Here is a 26,966-nt window from a genome sequence, read left to right as displayed (position 1 = left end):
GGGAAGGGACGGCCCCTCCCCCCAAATCCACAGTCCTAGTCATTTCATCATAAATTTCCTTAGTCCAACCAGGAAATTCCATCGCTGACGTCATAATAATGGTATTCCTAAAACTATTTTTAGACCTCATTTAATATTCATTAGATTTTCCTGAGCGTACGCGAACTACTGCGGATATAGCATCTTCCTAGAGCGAATAGGAAAATATTCGACGGTCTGACTTGTTCATGTTGTCACGTCATGAGGTCACGTGACTTAGTGCGGGTTTTTCAAAACGTCTTCTGCAGTTGGCCAGTCTGACGCGTTTAAAACAGCGATTTTATAATAAATCTAATCAAAAATGGAAAATTTTAGCTTTACATTTGTGATCAACAATTAAAAACGGACGTATTTCCGCAAAGTTGTAAATCACACCATAGTATCACTTTAAGAAATACATTCGACAACGTCGGGCACGAAGGCCTATGGAAAGTCATAAGCAATTACAACATCGATGAACCCCGGCCAGAATCACCAATGCACTCTACAACTCTCGACGACAAGCGCATCGTCCAGACTAAGTCTGCAAGTTCGTCGGAACAAATGTCGGAGTCCGACAAGGACGTCTTCTCTCCCCTGCACTCTTCAACGAACTCCTTGATAACATCATGCAAGAGGCCCTAGTACCGCGCCCGATATGGGGATATGCGCCAGCACAGCGAGGGAATCTCCCATATGGATCGTGTCCAAATATGGATGTTGTGATCTGTCAATAATTTGATTAATACATCAAATCAATGCAACACAAACACGTTTGCATTTGCTTGATAATTGTTGAAAGGGACAAGGGACAAATGCGACGCTCAAGCAAACGCTCAGAGGTCCATGTACAGAAAAACTCATTTGATATGCTTTAGAGGTACTTGAACAGTTGATTATTGTTATTGCAATTTTGTGATATGGTTCAAACAATAAATGATACTTCATGTACATGTTCATGTAGATTTACATGTATCATGGATTTGATCAATGACAAACGACACCCGGTTAAACCAGCTCGACTGGAGAAGTGTCGTGAATGTAAATGCCATTTTCGCAATTACTAACGCGGGTAAATGGGCTCGAACAAACTGGAAACTTAGTGGTATTAGTCACTTGCGAATTGAAGCCAAAGATTAGCAAATCTGTGATTTATCCATGATAAATATCAAGGGAGATATTTAAAATCAAATATATATCTCTGTGTCACCAAATATGCCTGGTAACTTGTGCAAAATATATAGTTTTTTTCCTATTTCCAGTTTCTGTGCTAATTGGTGATGTAAACTAATGATGTAGTGTAAGCGATAACTGCTTAGCCGCCGTCGTAATAATGCCGCTAAGCTTCCGAAGTGGTCCTTTGATATTGCGACTAATTGCGTGGGAGTATTCGTGGAACATTCGAGTGCTGCCAAGTATTTCTCATGCTAACTGAACATTTTGTTCCAAGCGTTTTATATTAGGAAGTGACTATTTGGCAAGCCCGGCTTACCAAACAGCGACTTTTTCTTGTCCTGAATGGAGAGCCCTCCGATCGGCAAATGTGTTGTAAAGTCTCCAGCTCGCCAAGCAGGGTAGATTTTTTACCTGTTTGGCAAGCCCAGCTGGCCGAACAGGGTGGCTTTTTAGTGCTGTTTGGCAAGCGGCTCTCCAAACAGGACAAAAAAAGATGCCTGTTCGGCGAGCGGCTTGCCAAATAGACCCGGCCTTTATATTATTGTCACCTTACAACCTGGAAACAAAAAGAAACTCTCAATATAGTGGAGAGTAGGGAGATTAACTTTGACGGCTACCTTATGGCATACCGTCTCTATAAAAACAAGGAATTGGACATCAGTTTTGGAGGACGTTGGGTCAAAAGCTGCTTACTCTTGATCTGAAGACGTTTCTCTAAAGTTCTTTCTGGCAATGATCGTTTTACGTGTTTGGACGTGTTGACTGTCAATTGGGATGCGATTACATCATGTTAGTGTAACACCTCTTATCCTTCATCTTATAATTAGCGTCAACAGCTACAAAGAGAACAGAACGACACCTCATAATCCTACGGTCATGTTCCATGTGTGGAGTAAAAATGGCATCGGTTTTGACCCTCTAAGCTTTCGAATAGCTTGGGAGTATACAGATGCAATATAAGAGAAATTTCTTTTTCAAATGCTGCCATAATAATTTTCAAATAGTCTTAATAAAAAGAAGTAAATTAGACTAACATATGGAAGTTGTTGTTTCCAGCAGCTCACTCTGATCTCCGCATCTGACGACGTCTCTCTAAAGTCCTTTGGTAATTCTCTGGTAATGTTGGTATTAAGTTTCAAGACGTGTTGACTCTCATTAAGGATGCGCTCACATTATGTTAGTGTTACACTTCTTGTCTTACCCTTTATCTTAAATTAGCATCAACAGCTACAAACTAAGAGAACAAAACGAAATATCATAATCCTACGGTCATGTTTCTGGCGTGGTGTAAAATGGGAGCTGTTTTGATCCTCTCAGCTGTCTCGTGGCAGGAGGCGGCTGTATTTAGGGCATTTCTCTGTTGATATATTTACCTTCTCAAACCATTTGGCATTTCGAAATAGACATGGGTTAGCATTGAGATAACACGCATCGCTCTAATTACCCTATTTTTCCTCTTTAAGCTGGACACATGGCCCTCCAGACATTCTTTATATAATCGCGTCTTTAGAATTGTCCACTATTCTTATGATGGTCGCATTGGTTGGGGGGGGGGGGGGGGGGGGGTCCACAGATCGCATCCGACTAAGATATTTTCAATTTATATTACATTTTTTACTTACATATAAAGGGCAGGAAGTTGAGGCATATTATTAAAAAGATACGTTTGTCCTACGTCCGCTCACCAAAAGGTAATGTACGCGAGTCTAGCGTTATCGGTCGTCAGTAAATTAGAACCTACTCTTGATTCACTGGGGTGTTTGCATTTAGGTACATACAATAAATATAACTTATCTGGTGGAAAAAAAGGGGTACATATTGAGTCAATTTGACGTGCGGGACATTCTGTTGTAATTTTGCAAAGGCAGGGGTCGATAGACAAAGATCTATTGCCAAACTGCATCTGCCAGGAGTAAATAGAAATTTCACAACAAAATTGAATTGAACGGGTAATATTTGTTCACGCCACCGCTACTCAATTAAAATGCAAAGTGCCTATTCTTACGGTACCGTAACAATAAAAATTAAGTCGACTTTAGGTTCTTCAACTGCTTAATATTATTAGTAGTGCACCTGGACAACATGTTGGTCAACATGTTTCCCAAAATGTTGTCAGTGTGTACAGAGCTTTAGGGAAGGGTTAGGGTTAATTAAGGTTAGTGGTATGGATTAGGACTAGGCCTAGGTTTGGATTAGGATTTATAGAATTGAGGCTCAAAAGGGAAAATGACTGTCGTAACAATAGCCAGTTGTTTGTATGTAAAATACACCAGGGACTGCCGTAAAGATAACCGATTCTTTAAAAGAATATTGAAAGTGACGCTATAATATAAAGGGGCAAATTGATCATTATGAGTACCACATGCCAACTACCAGGTTTTATGTCGATACCTGGAAAAAATAGGCAATAAAACAACATAAGACTTTTGATCGGGTTGCATAAATGTTACGTCATATAACTACATGTATTCCCTGATTACTGTGTTTTCAAGACACGATTAGATTCTCCCAGTTTCGGTTTTTGGCGACTAATGTACTTTGATGTCAGGATTCGGGACATTATTTCTCGTGATTGCTAGTACTAGTTTAAACCGGAAAGGGACACTTTAAACGGAACAGCGCGGTCGTTCAAAACATTTGTCACAATATGCTATTTTGGTGTGAGTAAAACCATTGCCGATCATTACCGTTAACCCCTTTCTTTGAGGTATTTGAGGCGGTATCATCGATGACAATTTGTTTGCCCCGTTCCTCTGTAACATTGTACGCTCCAATTCAACACCAGCCGTACATTCGGCTGTGTCTTTCATTCCCGTGGAATGAGATTGAAAAATAAAGGCGGTGCAGTCCAATGACTTAAAATTAAGAATGAAGCAAAATCCAGTGTCCATCATCTGGTAAATTCGAACACCAGCCAAATTGTACGAGGATAATTAAGTCGTTATGCGATATTTCTTTTTGCATTATCATTTTACTTCAGATATGAATGACAGTGATGCTGACGAAAGACCTAAATTTAAGATTGAATGAATGGGGGAGTACAGCGCAATGCCACCTGGTCAGGATGCCTTCACTCGTTCATTTAGAGTCAAAAATAGAAATTATGACACCCTTCTCCATTCATTTTTCTCCAAATGGACACACAGTTGACAGACCTGCTTAAATCATCATTACTATAACATTGCTTAATAGCCACGGGCGCTACTGGCTGTTATAAATAGTTGTTGAACTCATTTAGTGTGAAATAGCCAGAGGCGTCAAGTCAGACTGTTACGGAAAATCTAACTGACGTGTAATCTAAGAATGTCCAATATACTCAAGTTTGGGGAATCCTGAGTCCAGATCCGACTCATGTTGCGATGTGATAACGGTGAGTTATCGCTACTGTTAGATGATAAATTTTATTTTTTCAACGTACCTTTTTTAGGAAAGGTCACCGCGCAAAAATTAATGTTATAGAAGATGCTGCAAGTTCGGACTGCTGCTGTACAGTTGGGCCCCAGACCTCTGTCACACTGACTCTCGCATTATGCATCAGACACATAATAAGATGGTAGTAAAAAAATCAGCATTCAGTTGTCCAAAAAAGCATTAATTAAGTTCTTCAGTTCTTAAATAAGAAGCTTATAGGAATCTTGTAAAGGATAGATGTATAGAAAATAGAAGTAGACATAACTTAGTAAGATCACTAAAGATCTTAGAAGAATTACATGGGAAATCTCGCCCTAGATTTGGGTGTTAACAATAGAACACAACGCCCAGGGTCGGCCGCCAGCTCAACCAGGTCACGAAGGGCCACGAGCAACCGCGCGCACCAGCATGTTCCCAGGCACGTCACACAGTCGGTAAATGCCATATTGTCAGCTCTGTGTCCCCTAGCCTCTGTTCCGAAAACCAAAGGTTACGCAAATCTCTGTGTGATTGCCTCGCTTCATGGCAACGTCAACATAAATCATAGCCAATCAATAAACCTCCCCCGCGTGTTATACCTGTTTGCTCTTTCCCAGCTGGGTACAGACGAGTTACGATTGGATCGGTCATTTCCAATTACACAAGATCAGTGGTTGCGGAGACTGGCCTTTTGACTGGGGGCCTATACAGGGTGGGACAACAAATAACATGTCATTTCAGGCTAAATAGTGGACGTTGGCGCGTAGCGTCGGCGTTTTGCATTGTTTTGTTCCGTTCTGGAGCGTACAAACGCAGTGCGGCAAAATCACAATACAAACGCGACGCGACGCGACACGCTAAACTGTCACCGCCCTTTGATCAACTGGAAAATGCCTATCATAAGATCATCGGCGTCGTGTTACCTGCCGCCACTATGTTGAGTGTGTTCAAAATCATACAGTTAGGGTATAAAGCTAAGTTTGGGTCTAAAGTATATAAGGTATCAACTGCGGTAGAGGTGTCGTTCGACTTCACTATTCGGGCCGAGTGGCCGGGCCACCAGCCCACAGTTGGATGGGTTCCATTGCCTGCGAATGCGACAAATGTTTTGCGATGCCTTTCCAAGCGAAATCATGTTCAGTTGAAACCGATAATCGCTGGCTTCGATATTCATCGCAGGTCGTTGTATAGTATGGATGTGCTATTAACATGATGAATAAAAGAGAATATAATACTTTTAGTACTCCGTGAAAGGCAGTAATATAGTCCGGGAGCCAAATGCCTATTTTTACCTTGCAATGTTGTATCAAGTTTTTTTTTCTGTTGATTTTGGTAGCCCAGGACCTATATTTTCAGAAACTGCTTGGTGACCTGTTGTCACCCTTGAGCAATTTGAGATATTCAAGATGGCGTCCAAGATGGCCGCCATTATATATGAATGACCATAGCTCGCAAACTATTCATCCTAGGAAGATTATTTTTGTGTCTATATCTAGGTTTTAGGGGTCAACCTATCCATTAGAACCATCGGAGCTGTTAAAGTATTTGACACCAATCTGATTTACTCAAGGGTGATTGGCCTACAGGCTAGTGGGCGGGACATTGACATTAAAGATGTGCTTGATCATCAACTTGCCCCATTTCCAACGTCCATGTTCGATGATTTTGGAGAATTGAGGATTGCCAAATCAAAATCAACCTTGAAGAAACATCTAATGGTTGAGATGTCTGATAGGGTGGCTGGTGGTGCAAATATTAGCGTGCTCGATGGCTCCGCGATACTCTGGGTAGTTCCTTGGCCTGCTGATGGGACTGTTAAGGACTATATCACGAACTTCAGATGTGCCATAGGAAAAAGGTTAAAAGTTGAGGACGTACACCTGATATTTGACAGATACTATGAGTACAGTACAAAGAGTGTCACCCGAGGATCTAGGGCAACTGGTGTTAGTAGGGTTCACCACTTGCAAGTCAACAGCAAGCTTCCAGCGCAAAAAGTCATACTAGCCTGTTCCAAAAACAAGCAGCAACTCATGCAACTGATAGTTGATGATTTAGTCCAGGATAAAACGTTTCATGAGGAAAACACACGAAGTCACAAGTTGGTGGTGACGGGAGCCGATCCTATGCCAATAGAAATCAGCCAGGGCGTCATTGTCATCTCACGGGCAGATTTATCAAACTCGCATGAAGAAGCGGATAACATTATTGTCCCAACAGGTCTTGAGTTGTGCTGAGGAAAATGCAGACAGTAAGATCACTGTGGTTGCTGATGACACTGATGTCTTTGTACTGTTAGTGCATTATTATCACAGGGCGAATCTCAAGAATGTTGTATTGATGGAATCCCCTATCAAAGGAAGGACGGTGATTGACATTGGAAAAACTGTGCAAAAGCATTCTGAGATAGTAGAAGGTATATTGCCGGCACATTCACTTTCTGGATGTGATACAGTTGCCTCTTATTTTGGAATTGGAAAGGCAACTGTTATCAAAACGCTTCGATCAGGGCACTCACTCTCATTGTTGGGTACACCGGGCAATTCTATGGCCGCATCTGTTATTCAACAGGCTACTTCTTTCATTTCCGCATGCTAAGGACAAACAAATTCTAGTTCAATGTCTGATACAAGGCTTAAGGTTTGGCTGTCGAAAACGGGCAGAGGGTCATCAACACCGAAGTTTTGTACATTGCCACCAACAACTGAGGCATTCAAGGAAAATGTTAAAAGGGCGCATCATCAGGCCTTGGTGTGGCAGTCACTTGAAGCAGAGGATTCACCTCAGCTGGAACCAACGGAATTTGGTTGGGTGCAGGATGACCAAAATAAGTCTCTTCAACCAGTCACCCTCCCAGATAAAGTAGAACTTGCACCAGAGATGGTACTACGTCTGATAAAGTGTGGATGCCACAGTGCTACTCCATGCAGTACACGTGCTTGTAGTTGCACCTCCGCAAACATGAAATGCACAATATTTTGCGCCTGTTATAATCAAGGTTGCTGTAACCCGACATCATAGTTGATGGATGAATCAGGTAACTGAATGTACTGATACTAACTGATAATGTACTTTAACAACTACATTGTAGTTAATGATAGAAGATACGTCAACTGGCGGCTATCTTGGCTTTCCAGATTGCATGATCAGTATATGAACTTTTATTTAGTAAAACCAGATTTGTTGCCCCCAAATACCCAGGGGTAGACACTTTCATATCTGTCCTAGGGTAAATATTATAAGAGATAGGCCAGTTTTTGTGTTACGGCGGCCATTTTGGCAGCCATCTTGGAATTGACAATGATGTAATACATTTTCAGTTTAATAATTTGTTCTAATGGATAGGTTGACCCCTAAAACCTAGGTATAGACACAAAAATAATCTTCCTAGGATGAATAGTTTGCGAGCTATGGTCATTCAAATATAATGGCGGCCATCTTGGACGCCATCTTGAATATCTCAAATTGCTCAAGGGTGACAACAGGTCATCAAGCAGTTTCTGAAAATATAGGTCCTGGGCTACCAAAATCAACAGAAAAAAAACTTAATACAACATTGCAAGGTTAACCCACTCTGCTCCCGGACTAATAGACAAACCGGGCGAAATGAATAGCAGAGGTAGAAGTGAAGTTTCATAAGGAATGATTGTTTTTTAGTCATAGATGGATAAATTTGTTCACAAAGACTGCGCCTGCATATTCGTATCTCAACAAAGGGGATGGCGTGACGAAACAATATCAACGTCCACGATCGTCGTTGGTTTCACTTGGACACGAGGAGTTTTTCTCGCCTATCTCGTGACTTGCATGATATTTTAGAATAAAGTTTGGATACGATTTTGTCACGACAACAGCCATTCATCATCGGTTATGCATCATTATGTTATCGAGAGAAATCTCAACAGGACGATGGTTTGTAGCAACTTTTCTTCATGAAAACCATGTTGAAGAGATACGAGAGTGCGCGCATGATATTTACCAATTCACCAATTAGCCGTGACGTCAGCAGATATCCACCTTGAGCAGAAGATACCATTGTCTATTCGATCGGGAGCAATGTTTCCCGAACTCAATGTTCCCCGGGTCTTTTGGGCTCTATGGTTCCCGGGTCTGATGATTCCGGTGTGTTTTGGTCAGGTAAATCGTTTTCATCGAAGCTGCTAGGCATCTTACTATTCGGGGGCAAAGGTTGGTGAAAAAACCTTGTCCCTGTCAATACTCGTATTTCTAATCCTAACCATCTCTCATATTCTGGCTTCTGACCCTGACCGGTCCTAACTCTGACCTTTATCCTTATTACTTAACTTTGATATTTGTAAGCCACCCTGCTGTGTGAAACCAAGCCCAACATCACCCACGTCATTTTCCATAGCACATATCTTTTCAAAAGCATACAATTGATTATTTATAGTATTGGGAGATCTTAGAACCAGGGAAACATAGGACCCGGAGAACATAGGACAGAGAACAAGATAGGTATGTCCGTTGACATTCATCTGTTTCGCTAGGAAATAAAAAAACCGCAAAATTAACATGATTTTTATTGACAATTATCTATACATATATCTAAGGTCACAAGAAAACACCATAGAAGTATAATTTCATATGTGCACTGGGGCCCTTCCAGTCAGGGGGTCTGTACTGCATGAAGATCATGCACACTTGGCTAAAATGAATTAAAGACAATTATTGTAGAAACCATAGTAGTGGTGAAATAATTAGGCCTTGATATTTAGTGGTAAGTTTTCTCTGTCTCTTTGATCGAGATTGATGACATTTCCCTATTCCCCTTAGGTTTCCCTTGGGTTGCTGATAATCAAGCTACAAAACACAATTCTTAGTTTGTCTGTTTGGAAAAGTGTACCGGGTGTACCAATTCAAATGATCACTTTCTCAGTTTAGGAACACAAGTATTAACTGGTACTATGTCGGATTAAACAGGTACCAACGGAGCTTGCGTTTTTTTGTAAAGCTAAGCTTCTCAAACTTCTCTTCAAATTAGGCAATTAACAGTGAAATTTCTTTTAGGAGAATCTGTCTTGGTAAGCTTGCATCAACTATGCTTTTTCACAGGTTGTTTGTCCATGTCGGTCGATGTTATCAAGATTTGCTCTGATGATCCTTTGATGAGACAATAGAATTACATGTATTTGAATTCAGGCCGAGGTGCGAGCTAGCTTTGTTTATTGACATGAGACAGTGTATTGGGCGAGTCAAGTATTCTCCTAACTGTGAGGAAAGGAGCATATGCAAAGATGGAAGAAAGGTAGGCCTGCACTAGGGTCCTGCACAGTCATCCAAACATGATCTCACGCACGAATCCTAACATTAGGCACGACCGATTCTGTTAGATGCACCCGGTCATCATCGTACACCTTTGTGACACATCAGTGTTACTTGCGCTTAATAGTACATCTTATAGTTCTGTTTGGTGTACCGAGGGATTGTAAAGTATTTACTAGGAATTTTCAAGTATTTACTTCTTTTTTTAATAGCGAATGAAGCATTCACCGTTCTATCTAAGTTAGATGGCACTTGAGCCAATGACCTTGACCCCGACTCCGATCCAGCTTGATACCGAATTTCTGTCCGATCATCTTGTGGCATCATTCGACATCCCTGCATTTTCGAACCAACGAGGCATATTTGTGCACAGGAATATTTGAAATTCTAATCCGGGCCTGGTTGGAGTCTCACAGGGCCGGAGGAGCCTTAGTGGTTAATACTGCCACTATGCAATAGGACCTTTAAATGTACGTTCGACTCCGAGTAGAACCGTAAATTAGATTGGATCATCTTAAATAGCCAATACTTTTACTTACTGTTGATATACATCAACCGCATATGAAAAGAATAAATATTCAAAAAGCCTAAAATTAGAGCTTTTCCTTCGTGGGTCTGTGGACCAATCATAGACCTCTGTGACCTTGACATTTAGGTCAAACCAAGATCGTGTCGGCTATTTTATGTATCCACGATCAGTAGATACAGTGCCTATTACATGAAATTCATCAAATACAGTCTATACAACATTTCATGTTTCCAGAATCTAAGCGTAGGTCAACTGGGGTAGTTGTAAAACAAGAGACACAGAAAAGAAACAGAAACGCAGGAACGAAACAGAGAAACGCAGGAACCGCCACTCTGTGACGAATTCTGGTCTGCAGACACCATCCTCTTGCCATGGTTGTTGCCACGAAAGCCGGTGTAACAAAAACAGTAACTCGATCAGTCGGAATGGAAGAAGGAATGCTCATTTCCAAATATCCATTTCAGCCTCCTCAAGGCCTCAAGATAGCGATAGCGGAGCTCCTTGGTTCCGAAGTTCATACATTATGCAAATGTGTAAACCTCCCTCAAAGCACCACAATCTCAAGGACAGGAATCGAACCCATTACCGAAACACGACACCACCGTCTCTAGGCTAAACTTCGACCCTAATTTGCATATGATAATGAAGACAAATTTACCTTGAACCTCATTAACATAAAGCAGATCTCTAAATACAGATTTTAAAAATTGAACCCATGAACGAACACTACACTACCAAGACATTGCACTGCACCACCACTAAAAACAATAGGCTGTAGGGGTCGAACCTACCAAAGCACTACACCACCATCTCAAAAAGAGTGCACTCCCTTAGTGCCCCTGATGAATTCATCCTCAGAGTTTACTTTAACGACGATAACAACGACTTGGTCATGGAACGTATCGAGGTAGGTGCCATCTATGCCTGCGCCTCGATTCCAACTTTTATGAAAACCCGTTTCTTTTCGTTTCTGTGTTTCGTTCCTGCGTTTCTGCGTTTCTGATTCGTTTCTGATTCGTTTCTGATTCGTTTCTGTGTTTCTTGTCTTACAACTACTTTGTAAACTTTACATTTGTATACACCGGCATCCTATCTCGCTGTAAAGAGACACACTATGCCCCTGGGAAACATAGTTTAGTGGCAATATTGCAGTTTTTGTGTTTTCTGCCAAAGCCCCCTCCTGGTCACACCGTTAACCAATGTAGGCAGTCATGTGAAAGACCATCGAAATGGAAAGGCAGGAACAAGACGTGACATGCGATAACATTTGACGCACAAGGCACAAGGTGTTGGCTGGCCGATCGAGATGACTCGTGGAAGCTTTATTCTCTTCATATACAGCTATGGATTTACGATGTTTATGACGACGACGACGACGACGACGATGACGATTCGAAACGTAATGACTGGGGAAACCGAAAACCTCGAAAAAATACTACTAAAATTCTTAATTTTGCTAGTCGCGAAAAATCATTGATTCACGATAATAATTTGGCAGATACGAAATTTCTTTCTGCTTTTCTAATTACGTAGGTAATTATTTTAGATTTTTATGGGTTTGCGAATCGCGGTATCAAAATTCATAAAATTCACGAAAATAAAAAACCAGTTAATTTTAAATTGAAGACGTCCAGACGACTGTAACGAGCCTTGAAGGAAAGTTGGAGTCGGATTACAAATATCATTTTATATTCATACAGGTAATAAATAAACGTCGCAATAATTTATAAAATATGAATGTTTGGTAGCTTCTCATGGCAGAGTGACATGATTCTTGACGACAGCTCAACCTGTCGCGGATATTTCGCCGGCTTCATTGATGCTAGGTGGAGAATAAATCTTGCTGAGCCATGATTAGATACAGATGTTGCAGATAAGGACGACGTGGATGCAATTTTACGAATGACACACGACTTTCATGGAAGCGTGGGAGGAAACGAACCTCTGACAGACATGCTCGGTTACTTCCATGTTAGTGGTCATTCAAATTTCCCCATTGTGAGCTTACGAAATGTAATAACGCCTTTTAAAGGGTAATTCTTGATCTAGAATCACCTAATTCTGGCCCGTCACAGAAAACCAGGGAAATATCTCACATATTGGGGATAATGGGGGAAAAACGCGGACAACTAAGGCAGACAACAGTGAAAGAATCAACCAGTCAATGCCAGTCCCTCTCAATCTGCCAAACTCAGAGCAACATGTGCCGGATTTTGCTGTCGCGATGGGTCACATTTCTTACCCCCGTTATTCGTCATTCGTTCATTTTTTATTCATTAATTGTTATCACTCGAAGAATCAGTGATTTTTTTTACTTTATGGACAGTTTCTTGATGGAAAATACTAGAGTGGAAGGTAACTAGGCAGCCAAGCTTGGTAATTATGCCCATAATACAAATGTAACTCCGTTAGTCCTTTAAGATAAACGAAGAAACCAAAGCTTGAGTTCGATGCTCAAATAACTGCTCTTTAATCTACGCCGTACGATAAATCATTCTTTTAATGCAGTCGTTTAATAGAATATTAGCAAGACAAGAACAAATTGGCGAGTTACAGAAATAGAAGCTGATGAGCTTAGCATAAACTTTGACGCAGGCAATATTGGACGACCACATGTATTTTAGTAGTGTAGGGGGAAACCTGATACCCCGGTTGTAACAAAACATCTGAACGTCTACATTAGTCTGCCACGCGCTTATAGAAAACGACGCTGAGCTGCAAGCATCGTTTTTGACGCAGGCAATATTTGGCTATTGGTAACGTAATGGAAAGTAGGGGGAAACCGGACAACCCGGATAAAAACGGGAGACTAACAGGAGAGTTTGCATAAGTCTGGCAAGAGCTTACATAAATGCTGAGCAAAAAGCATCAACTTGGCAGCAAGCTATATTGGGCTATTAGTAACGTAATAGAAAGTAGGGGGAAACCGGACAGACCCGGATAAAAACGGGACGCTCTCAGGTGAGTCTTGTCTGACACGTGTATACAGATCTATCCTGAGGAAATCAGGGGTAAATGTTCGCTTCTCCGGCCTGCACACAAACCCCTGAGACATTAGCTCTTGGCGATGTCAATTTTGATACATGAATTTACAAATTTGATTTAAATCGGCAAGTGAACATCAATAACGATCGCTTTGTGTACATAAATTTATGAATGAAACAGGCAAGACATATTTTAAAAAGATGACAGCTTAAATATTTCTCTCTGGCAGAAACTACCATAAATCATGGTGTTTGCTACTAACACTAGTAGGAGGCTTTTTTCGACTTCTTTTAAACGATTTCTCAAAATTGAGGAATAAAGTTCAAAGGCATATGTCGAATGGAGTTAATGAGGTGTAAGCCAAACACTCAATAGTGACCCTAAAGTGTGAATACCAATTAGCTCACTCAATAAAGTCACTCTGAGTGTATGGCTCACATTAACCTCTTTAAACATAGGTCTTTAATATTTAATGCCCTATTTTGGGAACCCCAAGTAATTTGCAGAGGTTTTCTAGAATAATCCGACCTTTCAGGAAAATGTCGGACAGCGTCATACTTTTGTCGGATATATCAGGAAAAAGTTTGAGAAATCGTTAAGAAGCCGAAAAAGCCTCCTACTGGTGCAAACAGGTATAGCCAATGCCTGTATCTATAAAGTAAGGGGGGGGATCTTTGATAGATCCACCCATACCATTGTACATTTATTTGACATATTTGATATCTGATTGTAGGTAATTGTATTTATCAAGAAGGGCTTTTTGCGTCGCCTTTAATGTCAGTCTGGCTCTATCAAAAGGTTGATTTGCGTCTCACCATTAGATTCTAGCTCTTAAGTCTATTAGGGCTGAGTTTACGAAACAATCTGGAGTCCTTATAAAAATAATTTCACGAATATGATCCAATTACCCTTGCTTTGGTTCAATCGACCCTATGCTATAAACATCATATTACGACAAAGGTATACCCAGAGGGGAAACCACGGCCTGACTGAAGTGACCACAACTCTATCCCGAATGAGGTTGTTCCGTCCGTGCTTTCATTGGCCGCCATTCCCTCCGAATGGCCAGGTCGACATGTAGACCATACCATTATCATGAGCTTTTTAGGTCCTCTGGTTATGCGAAAGTATTTGACATGGTTGATATTAAAACAGTTTATTTTAAGCGATATTAGTTTTGGAAATTTCATCACCAAAGTGAGTGCAAACCCGAGGTCATTCATAGTTCAATTACCCTGCGCGGTCGCAATGTACAGTCCTACCAGAAAGTAAATGCAATTTTAAAAATGTCCAAAAAGTAACTTTTTTATTTTTAGTTATTTATTTCTTGTTCACGATGTATTGGTGAACTATGGTGCAACGAATGTTTTATTTTGCTTTTGTTACTAGAAAAATCCTGCTAAATTCTTCATTTTGAAGAATAGTTTTAGCCCACTACAGGTGAATGGTTTTTTCAGACAGCTGGTGAACTTTGAGAACACCCCTCATGGTCAGCAATGCAGTCAGTCAGGGTATTTATGGCCAACTCGGCTTATACATAAAGGATTGGGGGTCTCTATCTAAGGTAATGGAAGAGATTTAGAAAATAACGTAAAAATCCTTGGCAAAAATATGCATTTGTCATGACTATCGAACACTTTCTATGGAATTGCGAGTGCCGAAAAATGATGGTCATAAACCACAGTTCATTGGCTTATTTGAATTTTTGAAAAGGCACATGAAAGTTAAGTGATTTTTTGTATCTTTTTGAAATGTTTGTAACATAATGAAGGGATGGATAAGGTACATCCAAATACAACAGATATATGACCTACTAAATATACCATACTCTGCTGAAAACCGAATTGAAATATCTTATTTCATCTCTGTGATATTTAAAAAAACGGTTAACATTTACTTTCTGGTAGGACTGTACATGTATAATGTACAGTGACTAAAAACAAAATGGAAGCGATATTGTTAGAGGGAATATGATTTAATAATAATGTGTCTGCTTTGGAGAATAACCTCCCCAAACAACCATTTCCCACCAACACAAGTCCTGACACCTGACTTTTTGTGTTGGGTCGTTGTTTTTATTATTTTCCCTTCTGTATCAAAAGACCTCGGCCAAAACGTTTTTGGCATATTCAAAGGGTCCCATGTTCCCCAAGTTCTTTTTACTCCATTTTGATAGAATGATATCGAATTAAAGGTTTTTAAAAAGATATCCTATTAAACATGACATAAATGGTATAGGGCCTTGGTTACAGACAGGCTTATCAATTTCAAGTTTGTGTTAGGGTAAGGGTCAGACACAGGGACGGTCAGGATTAGAAGCAGTAATAAGAGAGTTGGTCAGGGTAAGGATTGGAGATTATTTTTCTCCTAGATAGTCAATGCATCAACATTGTATTAGAAAATGCAGACCAAACAACATTTGGATGGGGGAGGGGGAGGGGCGGCAAACGGACCCCGGGAAAATAGAACCATTTTATATCGGAGGATTAATATAGAAACCAGGATACTGACCACTGGTTGTTAAAATTACAAGATACGGGGTTACTAACTCAAAGTTACTCTTTAATCGGTAATTCAGTTCGTACAATAAGGAGCATTCACAGAAAGGTCATTGTCTGCGCAGTTCTAAAACATCTAAGTTGATAATGAACCTCAGTTTACAGTGTAAATGCACTGTGCCCCTATTGTGCCTCGTTTCGAATGCAGCGGTAATGGTTAGGCAACCATAACCGCTCGGGTTGGTACAAAGTATTATTCGTTGTCTAATATGTGATGTTTTAGAATAGAAATTGATACCTTACTGTCGGTATTGATTGTCTCACCAAAACCGCTAGGATGGAGCTAAAATGTTGGCCAAAACCTCGGCTACCTTCGGTTTTAGTCTACATTAAAGCCTCTCCCCTAGCGGTTTTGGTAGGACAGCCAACACCTCCAGTTCGGTATCAACTCTTTAAGCCAACCCTGAAAGTCATCTACGCAGTTGTCGGTTAACATTAGCCGGTTGACTGTCGCCGTCACAGTCAATAACATGAAGATATAAATAATCAAAGATAATGCAAGAGATAAATATACACTGCTCCTACGTATTCAACCCTTTTGGTCACACCCCTGTGTTCAATTTGGTTACTCGTACGTTTTACTATTTCGTTATCATTTCCCAATCATGGCTATTGAATTTATTGTCTCGATGTTCAAAGTCACAACCTAACACTCCGGTCATCGATCAGGTTGGTGACATCACGGCCACTGTAAACAATGGTAATTATACAAAGAATAGGAATAATGAGAGTTATGAAGGAGATATAAAGGGATCGACTTTAATTGAACAATACAATTGATGATAAAATATTTCTTCTGCCAATTTGAAACAAATTCACATGAAGATAACTTAAATTCGAATTAATATAAAATACAAAGCAAATATAGAATAAAACTAAACAAAATGAGCATGTACCAAAAACGGAGAAGTATTGTTTAGTAGACTACATTTATATATAAAAAGACCAGTCAAAAGCAAGGACCTTTTCTATTTTAACCTCTATCCGTATAATAACGTATGAATAAAGACTAAGAATTTGGAACCAATACTACAGCATCTTAACTAGCACTAGGTTACAAATTTTGACAATAGGAGGCTTTTTCAAGATAAATCGTCTCCTATTCAATGGCTACTATTACCTTTGGGTGGTTATTGCTTGATTTTTGTCACAAAATACGTGCCTTGAATAGTATCACTCAGTTAGTAGCGAGTATTAGGCTAACAAGGAAATGGTATTTAAACGAGGTTTTAAAACCCCTCTAAGCCAAAAAATGTCCACTAACACGCCATAGCACGGGCAATAAAGTAATATGTTTTGTCTCTTAGACAGCATGCTCTGTATCTCCTTTATGTTCAGGAGTTCAGAGCTGAAAAATGTAAAATCTTTACAATGATTTAATAACATTTAGTATTCGAGTTGAGGTAACTTTTACCCACCCTTTTGAGAAAAACTCGAGTTTTTGTAATTTCTGAAGTTCCAAATTCTTAGTCTTTATGACCTCTTGTTATATAATGTAGATCCATTCATACGTAATATGACGATAGGATAGAGAGAGTAAAATAAAATTACAGAAAGACATAGAAATAATGAACTGCCGACGAAAACCTTTGCATTTCTACTTGTTTCCTAGATTCTTGGTCACCTATATATATGGCCAGTATGTCTTTTTTTACAGCGGTATCCGTACAATACTGCGTACAGTCGTATACAACATTGTCGGAAATAACGTTATATCATTGTATTTGGAACCATTAGCCAAATGATCATTAAATAAAACATGTTAATTTCATTCGATTATTACAGAATTCGCTACATTAACGTGTTATCGAATTAAAAGGAGGCCCAAGAGGTTATCAGAAAAGCATGCTCATCACATAATAGTTTGTAATTTATGAGAAGAATGGATAACCTGTGAGTGATAGTTTTTATGAGTGCGAATACATATTTCATGCGCGCACATCGTCAAAGGCTGTATTTTGCCTCCCGTTCTCGACTGTTCGCGAATATGTCGCTTTTATTTACAACTTTTTAAGGGTTGACCATAGGCACCACCATTGGCTAGAACTTGAAATCCTCAAAGCAATTAGAACTCCTTAAAAATGAAGTGAATGCCAATTTCAATGGTAAGGGTCTGTTTTCTGGAAAACTAGGAACTAAGAACTGACTCCCACATATGAAATAGGCATTCATCTCGTTTTGAAAGAGTTCTATGATTTAGGATTTCAAGTTCTAGCCAATGGTGGTGCCTATGGTAGAACCTTAATTTGTTGACAAACCACTCCTTATGGGAAAGGGTTTTATTCAAAATTACATGCTGACGTTGTTTGAAATCATGATCATCATGATCATTTGGAAATGACGAGGTAACGACAATTTTGAGAGCCCAAACTTTTATCGAGATTTGTCCGCCATGTTTGTTCCCGGAATTTTTTTATTAATGGTAACGGTGTAACATCTGTGGTTGTTCCCCATGTTTCAGTGTTTCCAAACAATAGGCAGCTAGAGAGACCATGACTTTTCAATAGGGGGGATACACAGAAATACTCGTCAATCTATTTTTGAGCGTTCCCAAACAATGAGGGGAAACACTCAAAAACAGAAACACTCAAAAACATTACACCGGCACAAACTGAGGTGGTGTTAGACTTGGGGACAAGTACAGCCTCGCGTGTGCATTCGCAGGTGTTCGTCATCTCATCCTTCGCCCAGGGAGTCGAATTCAACCATACATACGTTCGGAAAAAAATATTTCGGACCGAACACGAATCATCCGGCTCCGAATTTTACGATAAGTGCCAAAAACCGACAGCAATGAATTGTTTGGAAATAAGCAGAGATTTTACGAAATAATAGATTGAAATAGATTAAGCGTTAATCATGATAATTGCCGAATAGTGGTATTTGACCACAAACGACACGATGATAGGCGCAAGTTGTAACGCATTTTCCCGACGAGTGTGTACTATAATTGACACAATGTCAATGTTTTCAGACCGGGTTTCAAATGCCCAGTGAATAACCCGTCATTAGTGGCGTCCTGTGTTAATAATGATATATTGTGGCCTTGTGCGGTGCATCAACAATAAAAACAATCCAATTTCATCTTCCAGGATTACGTTGTATTAATACTATCCACTCCCACGCGATGGCGAATGCCTGGAATTGCATGGCTATCTAGCAGCAAGTCAGATCACAAAGGTTGACACTATATGCGCTTGACAGTAGCCACAAGTAATAGCTACAAAAAAATGTAGGGTGTAGAACCAAAAGAAAGGGGGGTGTAGAACAAAAAATTACTTTCGGCAACCGCGACATTTTTATCACCGGTTCATGTCATAAGATTCTCTGCAGTGCCTTGTACATGTTTTATGTATATGACAACCTCTTATTTGTAAACCTCTGAAATAAGGAACTACGTTATCTTACCCCTTACCTTCACCCTGGAGAATGAGTTCTCCAAATTGCCGAGCATCTTATCATGCCTTCCAACTTACCGAGCAGCTAGATTGCCCTGGAAAGTGCTTCTTCAGACCTGTAAGAATGTCTGTCTCACAAGAAAATCATCCAAAATGTGCGCTCGTTGGTAAATTTTCTAAAATAAACTGTGTCCATCTGGTAACATGTACAATATGTCATCATATGCACTAAATTTCTAGTTAAATTAACCAGCGGGGTACTCTGTGGTGCACGCACAAAAACAATCCATGCACACATGTATTTCACGATTTGTTCGCTTTCCATAGGACAAACCAGCAGTGCATTTTTCTCTATGTTTGATGCAAACCATGCTTGAAGAACATCATTACCAGATGAACACAATAATATTTCGTTGAAAGACCCAACAACACAGTTTTTCTAACTGTATCAAACACAACTTCCTTTTCTCAGGACAGGCAAGCTCGGCAAACTGGAAGGCCTGATAAGATGCTCGGCAATGTTGGGAATTGAGTCTCCAGGGTGACCTTGGCGTTGAAAGAAATCAGGCCCATCCAATCACACGATATAATGTTTTTAAAGCAAAGTCCGTTCGCTCCTGGGCCTAAATTTTGGCATTTTGGCATTTACTTTATTTTGAAGGAGTTCTAATTGCTTTAGGTTTTCAAGCTCTGGCCAAAATGCTAGTGCCTATGGTCAACCCTTTACAGCATCCTCCGGTACAACGTACATGTACTGCCATGACTGGGTAATTTCCATCGGACATCGTCAGTGTGATTGGTATCGTTACCCTTCTTTTGCAAACATACAATGTACGAAAGAGGTAAATCATCACTTTACATCGCCTGATCACAGAATATTAGATGGCAGGTTTTACAACCCTTTCGAAGACCTACGAACAACAAACGACGATCAGGTGCGAAGTACAGTGTACAAACTATGAAGAAGTATTTCATCGACGATGGTTTTGAAGAGTGTCCCTCAAAAGCCGATATTTACAGGTGTTGAGAAAATGAATTTGCACAGGACCGGATGACAGCACAGTCCTTCATACTTTTGTACTTTGTCTTTCGTGAAGGTTGCGAAACCTATCAATGCCTTGGCCAGCCATTCTAAACAAATTTGGTTGATAATGAAACGCAGTTTACAGTGTGAATGCACTGTGTGCCGGTGATGAAGCCTCGTTTTGAATTCAACAGTTCTGGTTAGGCGAACAAAACGGCTTGGGTGGGGGCCAAATATGGATAAGCAGTCAATAAGAATTTAAAATCACCGAATTCATTATTTAAATCGAGGTGTTTAAGAATAGAAATTGACGTATCACAGTCGGTATTGATTGTATCACCCACACCGCTCGGTCAGAGCTCCACCCTTGCGGTTTAAGTGAGACAACCAATATATGCCTCCAGTTCGATGTCAATTCTCTAAACTCAGACGGCAAGGAATGGAAATTGGTGAAAAAAGAAGAAGATGCTTTAAAGAACGACATCCCCTGTATCATGTCAGGTCATATAATTATGATCGTTTTTCTCATCCTAATTCATACTTGGTAAATGATGGTAAAATAACATGAAGACTTCGCGCAGATTGGTCGAGAAATAAACCGTACTCGACGGAAAATGTCAAATCCAATGCATTACGTAAATGTACGCACAGTAATTTTTTTGGTCATTGTTACTAAAAGCAATATCAATAAAATCCATGCTTTTAAAGAAATATGGCCAGTAGTTCAGAGCCCAAAACGATGCGGAAAAAATATTTACGAATAGACAGAGTTCAATCATCTTATTCTGGAACCTTTGAAAAAGTAGAAACAAAATTTCCCCTTGAAAAGGTGTCCAGCCCATTTGTATTCAGATGGATTATGATACTAGTAGTATATGACTCTATAGAGATCATGACCGCCAGTGGCTCAGAAATTAAAGTGTTCCCGAGACATTCTATCCTAAGATATTTCGAACTTCTACACCGGATTCTAGTACAAATGTAATAAAATGATGCAGCTATAATGATGCAACAATTATGTACATTAGGTCTACTATAGTTGCATCACTCGTTGTTAATTTTGCGTGGCAGGTCCTTCCGTAAGATGGATTTCTTTGCGTGATCAATTGCCACTTTGGCAGCTTTGAAGTCACCATATGGCATAATGCAACGAATTACCAATACAAGTTGTCAGCTTAGAGCGCATTTGATCATTCGCCCCCGCAATGTTACTGGTGCCGTTATACAGTCAAGACTGCGATAGTGGAGACTAGGGTATTTTTAGTTAAGAGCGAGTTATAAAAAAGAAAAAGACCCGGTGTGAAGGAATCTTGTGCAGTAGCGAGAACGTTTTTACAATATATGGTTATGAAGCGGTCAAAGCAAAAATTTAACCCTCTTTTACCGGTAAGGACTTACAACAAATTAAGTGTCGAATTCTGAACTTTTCATTTTCTACCTAATTTCTATTACCTGCTTCTCGAAATTCAATCAAGATTCAATAGAGTTGAAAACCTGTCGACCGCTTGACCAATTTTTTTTAACTTAAAAATACTTAAAAACAGCTTCTGACTATTTCATTTCAAGTCCGGATCCTGTTTGAAGAAATGAAAATCGGAAAGAAAGCGATATGAGAAATTTCTCATCATCTTGGAGCAAACTAACCCCCCCCCCCCCCCCCCCCCCCCCGAGAGACCAGCTCCACTATGTATTTATAACCTGACCGGCTTGGGTCGGGGTGGAATGTGTGTCTGTTTGTGGGGATTACAGGGTTTGCATTGACTACTACATAGTTTTGTCTCAATCAAAACATTTTGCTAATAATCTGTCTATGAACAATAAGACAGGACATCCTCCACTAGCGGGGGGAGCTAAATTCACGTCATCGCCTCTGCGAAACGTGCATACTTTTTCTCACCCTATTTGAACCTCGTGTCCTATTGTAAATAAATATCAAAGCAACAAAACAGGATATACAAGCCGTTTGAGACACATTTGAAATCATATCGTGATGGTGTCACTTTAGTAGCAGCTGCAAACTAAACTCGTATGCCTCTATTATTTAGCTATCATGGCAATCGTTGCAATAGAAACATCGACATGATCGAGGAGATAATCACGGTCAAATTATGTTTTCTAAAGTGCAAGGTGTGAGGAAATTACTTAGTAGTAACCTTCAGTATGATCAAGGAGACGTTTAGGGTCACATTACACTCTCTGAATTGGAACAATTGAAGAAATTACATTTTAACGAGGCCTTAACTATTGATTTTACAAAAATCTTGTAACAAATGTACATGCACATGCACACGAAATTGAATACGATCTTAACTAGGAGTCTTACCTGAACTTCTGACCTACATACCTATAGGATGTCGAATTTTGCTTTGAATTTCATGATTGATTGTTTGAGTAACATTGAGACTTTTTTTGTCGTATACAGTGGAACCTCTCTATTAAGGACACCCACGGGACTGACAAGTGTTGTCCTTAATATAGAGGTTTCCTGATAAGAGAGGTATAATTGAATAGAAACAACAAATTTGGGACCAATCCTAGTGTCACAGTGTGTAATTGAGAGGTTGTCCTTAATAGAGAGGTGTCCGCTAAGGTAGGTTCTACTTTTGTTTGAAAATGCAAATTGCTTTGTGATCATGACGTAACCTTTGAAAACGCGTTTGACCTTGTGAAGTGGTACATTTTCTGCTCATTAACCCTGAAGAGCCTAGTACTATTCCGATCACCCTCTAAAACCTAATATCAGGGGTCTTAAAAGTCGAAATGTCCTCATACGCACTTCCCTTACAACCTGTATGCCAACATATGGCATTGGAATAGTTTCTTCAGTTGTTGCAAATAACTTAAAAAAGAGTCCCATTTATGACAATCGTAAACTAAATGCCAAAATGGAAAATGTCAACCGAATTTCAACATTCAGATTCAGATTAAACTTTAAATGTGTTTTTCTTTCTAAACAAGATAAAGTGCACTTAGCCCCTTTCTACAAATGACCTTTGATATTTGGCCAAGTATGGTCGCATCACTCGTAATACGTTTTGAGTGGCCCTTTTACGTTAAGTGGGATTTTATGCGCTGTCGCACGCATCTTAGCAGAACTGAAGACCGCATTACATGATAACGCACTAAATTGCCAATTCAAGTTGTCATCTGCTTTAGAGTCCGCCCCCGCTTGTGTGAAGGCCATGGCGATTTCACGGAACTTGGAGAAACTGCGGAATCTGAATGGAAATAGCGCAAAATAAGTATGCCGAGAGTATCATTATTTACTCGTAATATTGCCTAAGTATCAATATGTTTAAACCTCGATTTATCAAGCATTCAGGAAAACACCAACATACATGAAAAAACGTGACTGTGTTTTTTTTTCTCGAGCCACTTCCCAACAGCCGTGGCGGGGAGAAGAATAAACGCGGCGAATATTGCAAATATTTCTAACAATAAGTATCTAACATCAATATTCTCACACTGTTTGTATGCTGTTTCCGCCAGGTTTTCGCAGATTCCGCTTAATTGCCATGGCCCTGTGTGAACGGCAGCGACGGTATTGAGAGCGTCAACTGAAGACAAGGAGAGTAATCTGATCTGCAAGATGTCTGATCATTCTCCCGTGACCTTAAGGCGCTATATTTTCCGGAGAGTGAGCTAGGTAAGGCCAGCATGGCCACCGTATCGATTGCCATTTTTGACTCACCAATACTAAACTCTAGGATGATGTGTACGCTCTCGACATCCATTACTAAAATTAACTATTTCATAGTTATAGTTAATAGTAAACTCAGATAGCCTAGTCCCCATTCACCGGCTGCAAAATCAGCTGTTTTAACTACGGGTATCGAAAAAGTAATAATTAACCATGTTGATGGTTTATCACATCTGTAGCTTGTAACTTATTAATGACAAGTTTCATTATTTTCTTTTACGAACTTCACAGTTGGTACAATAGAACCTTCCAAATCAGCCATTCTTACCGATAAACTTTAAGAGTATAATGTGTTTCCATTATTAACAGTCGTAATGGAAACATATCACAAGGCATCCTCAGAATGACTGTGTTGTACGGATAGAGACTGCGTAGTGTTTGATTATAATTCTCATTTCCATACATCACAAATCGGTCTCATGAGGACACAATTCGGGTTATACAGCAGGAAAGTTACAAAAAAGATGATACAATGGGACGTGTGTGAAATTGGAATGGAACGAGACGAAGGATGATGCACATGTCAAGCACTATCCATCGCCTCATAGTCAGACAGAGTTGCAAAAGATAATGTAATTTGGCTTGTACAACAATTGTTGGACTAGGAGGTCGTTGGTTCGACTTTCGAAGGATCGACGATGTTTTGTTTAAGACGCCTATGTTGGATTGAAGAGCGATGTTATCACCTTGAAGGTACCAAAACGTTGTCGTATTTAGATTGGGAAGGGTGCCAAAAGCTGTGTGGACTAGGAGAAACAGTACTACATTGTACATTGTTATATCGAGTATAGATTAGTTCATTCTTGGTTATAAGCTGTATATTTTTAGGAGTGATAAAACAATGTGGTAACTGGAGGGAGCAACTGCATCTCTTAGACGTAGTGTGACAGGTTGACACTTTTAGCATCGGGACAAACCATTGCAATTACAGGCATTGCAATGCACAAGGAATATCATTACCCTGGAGAACTATTCTGTTGGATGACAAAGCACGCTAACTCTTAAATTCGTCGAGTGAGAGGATGCAAACAACTGGTAACATCTAATTATTGCAAGGAGAGACACCATTTTACTGCTTGAATAGCAAAGCGACAGAAGGCAGAGTTCTCTCCACATTGCAATCGAGAAAAACCGAGGTGCAATGAATTGTATAAAACAGACGACACGCAGTTCTCTACAATTGCGAGTCAGAAAACAATAGGTGCAATAAAATTCACCGACAGAGTGAAAAACATGTTGTAGATAAGGTACCGCGACAACAATTTTGTAAAATCTGGTTTTGACCGAAAACTGTGAACTTTCATTCGAAGATGGATAAGCGATTTGCTTCATCCCGAACAATTCAACGTAACAACACAGAAAAAAATGCTTACCTTTGACAAACTGAGCAACGAAAACCATTGCAATTATCCCTCCAGATTGCACAATCACGCTCATGTCTGGTCTCATCAGGTCAGAGGCATTGGAAAAAAATTAACGGAATTATGCACTGGTCACTTATTCAAATCTTTACAGCTTGAATGACACTTGTAGCAAGGGATGCAATACCGCACCGGCATGTTTCGTATCAGATTTTGATAACAGGATCATAAGCACACAAGGTACATGTCACTTTCAGGCCATTACACATCGAATATAATGGGTTAGCAAGAACCAATGAATGGGTGAGTGAGTTGTGTGCGGGGGTGAGGTAGACAATTGGCGGCACGTGGTACCGAGCGGGCGGTAGCTAGCCGCGACTCGCCGGTTCCTTGGGAGATACCAATGACGTCAGATACAACGTGACTCAATTAGTTAATCACTAATTCTATAACGGTGTGGCGACTCGCTGCCAGCAGGAAATGCCGTGTACATCCTATTTATCATTTGCTTGGTAATTAGTCCTTTAACTAGAATAAACTGGCCTGTTATGTCGGATAAAAGACATTGGAATGACTGGCGTCTGAATCATTGGTCAGCACATATTGCATGCCGGATTAATCATTGGGATTGAAATAAATGATGTTAACGCTGATAAAAAGGTTTGTTGACATTGTAGGTAATTTAGAGCATGGTTCATCTCGTATAATCGATAGCTGGTGAGGATAACCAACACGTGTGTCATTTATCCCAATGACTAAGTACATGTAGTGGTCATCCTCGTAGACCGGTGGTTTTCAGTTCAACCCCTGGTGAAAAGGGCACCCTTTAGATGTATCCTGGTGGTCGAAATTGCAGCACCTGATCAGAGTGTCCCTAGCATCTATCATCAATGTTGTAGCAGCAATTTCCGAACACATATTTCCATTGGTCATGCTGGTCGTTATCCTGCCGACGGAAGGGAAAGCATATGCGTTCATGTGTCAGGGCCGTACGTACATTCTGAAAGTTAATAGGGCCGAGCGCCTGCGATGGATGAGGTTTGAAAGGGTGGGGGTCCGGTGGGGGTTCTCTCGAAAAAAGCTTTTTCCTGGCACCTTACAACAAAAAGATCTACTGAAAGCAGAGTAGTTTGAGGTTTGGTGAGGAATCGAAAAGTAAGAGGGACCCACCCTGCACCTGGCTGTGCATATAGAGCAAGATGATAAGAGTAAGCAAACTACAAGCGTCTTACAACCGAAAGCTATAATAGTCCTAACAGCACCTGCAATGCATCTGCTGATGTCGGTAATGACTAATATTCTCTTGTAATATGTTACGGTGATCTTTGAAACCAATGTCAAGCGCTAGTTTGTGGTAGAGGACCACAACAGTTTCCAATATAGAGAAAGATTGTGCTTCATACCCAATGCCTCCAACAGAAAATGTTTGGTTGTCGAGAGGAGGGGGCATGACCCCCGCCCCCGGAACCGCCCCTGATGTCAAATGATATACAACAGCACTGCGAGGTTCCACCAAAATATAAAAGTGGTGACTCACTCGCGCT

General features: G+C 40.2%; 1 protein-coding gene across 2 annotated transcripts in view; it reads right to left on the bottom strand.

The window, feature by feature from the left end:
- The window catches only part of LOC135488248 (neurotrophin-3-like), a 44,741-nt gene extending 19,068 nt beyond the window's left edge, over nt 1-25,673 (bottom strand). For both annotated transcript variants that reach the window (XM_064772776.1, XM_064772777.1), the window contains exon 1: nt 25,435-25,673. In XM_064772776.1, coding sequence (XP_064628846.1) covers nt 25,435-25,510 — 76 coding nt within the window. In that variant the 5' untranslated portion in view covers nt 25,511-25,673. The remainder of the gene's footprint in view (nt 1-25,434) is intronic.
- Nucleotides 25,674-26,966: the final 1,293 nt, after the last annotated feature.

Source organism: Lineus longissimus, chromosome 5 (genome assembly GCF_910592395.1).
Source record: "Lineus longissimus chromosome 5, tnLinLong1.2, whole genome shotgun sequence".
Lineage (NCBI taxonomy): Eukaryota > Metazoa > Nemertea > Pilidiophora > Heteronemertea > Lineidae > Lineus > Lineus longissimus.
Note: the sequence above shows the minus strand (reverse complement) of the source record. Positions and strands in the feature narration are given on the sequence as shown.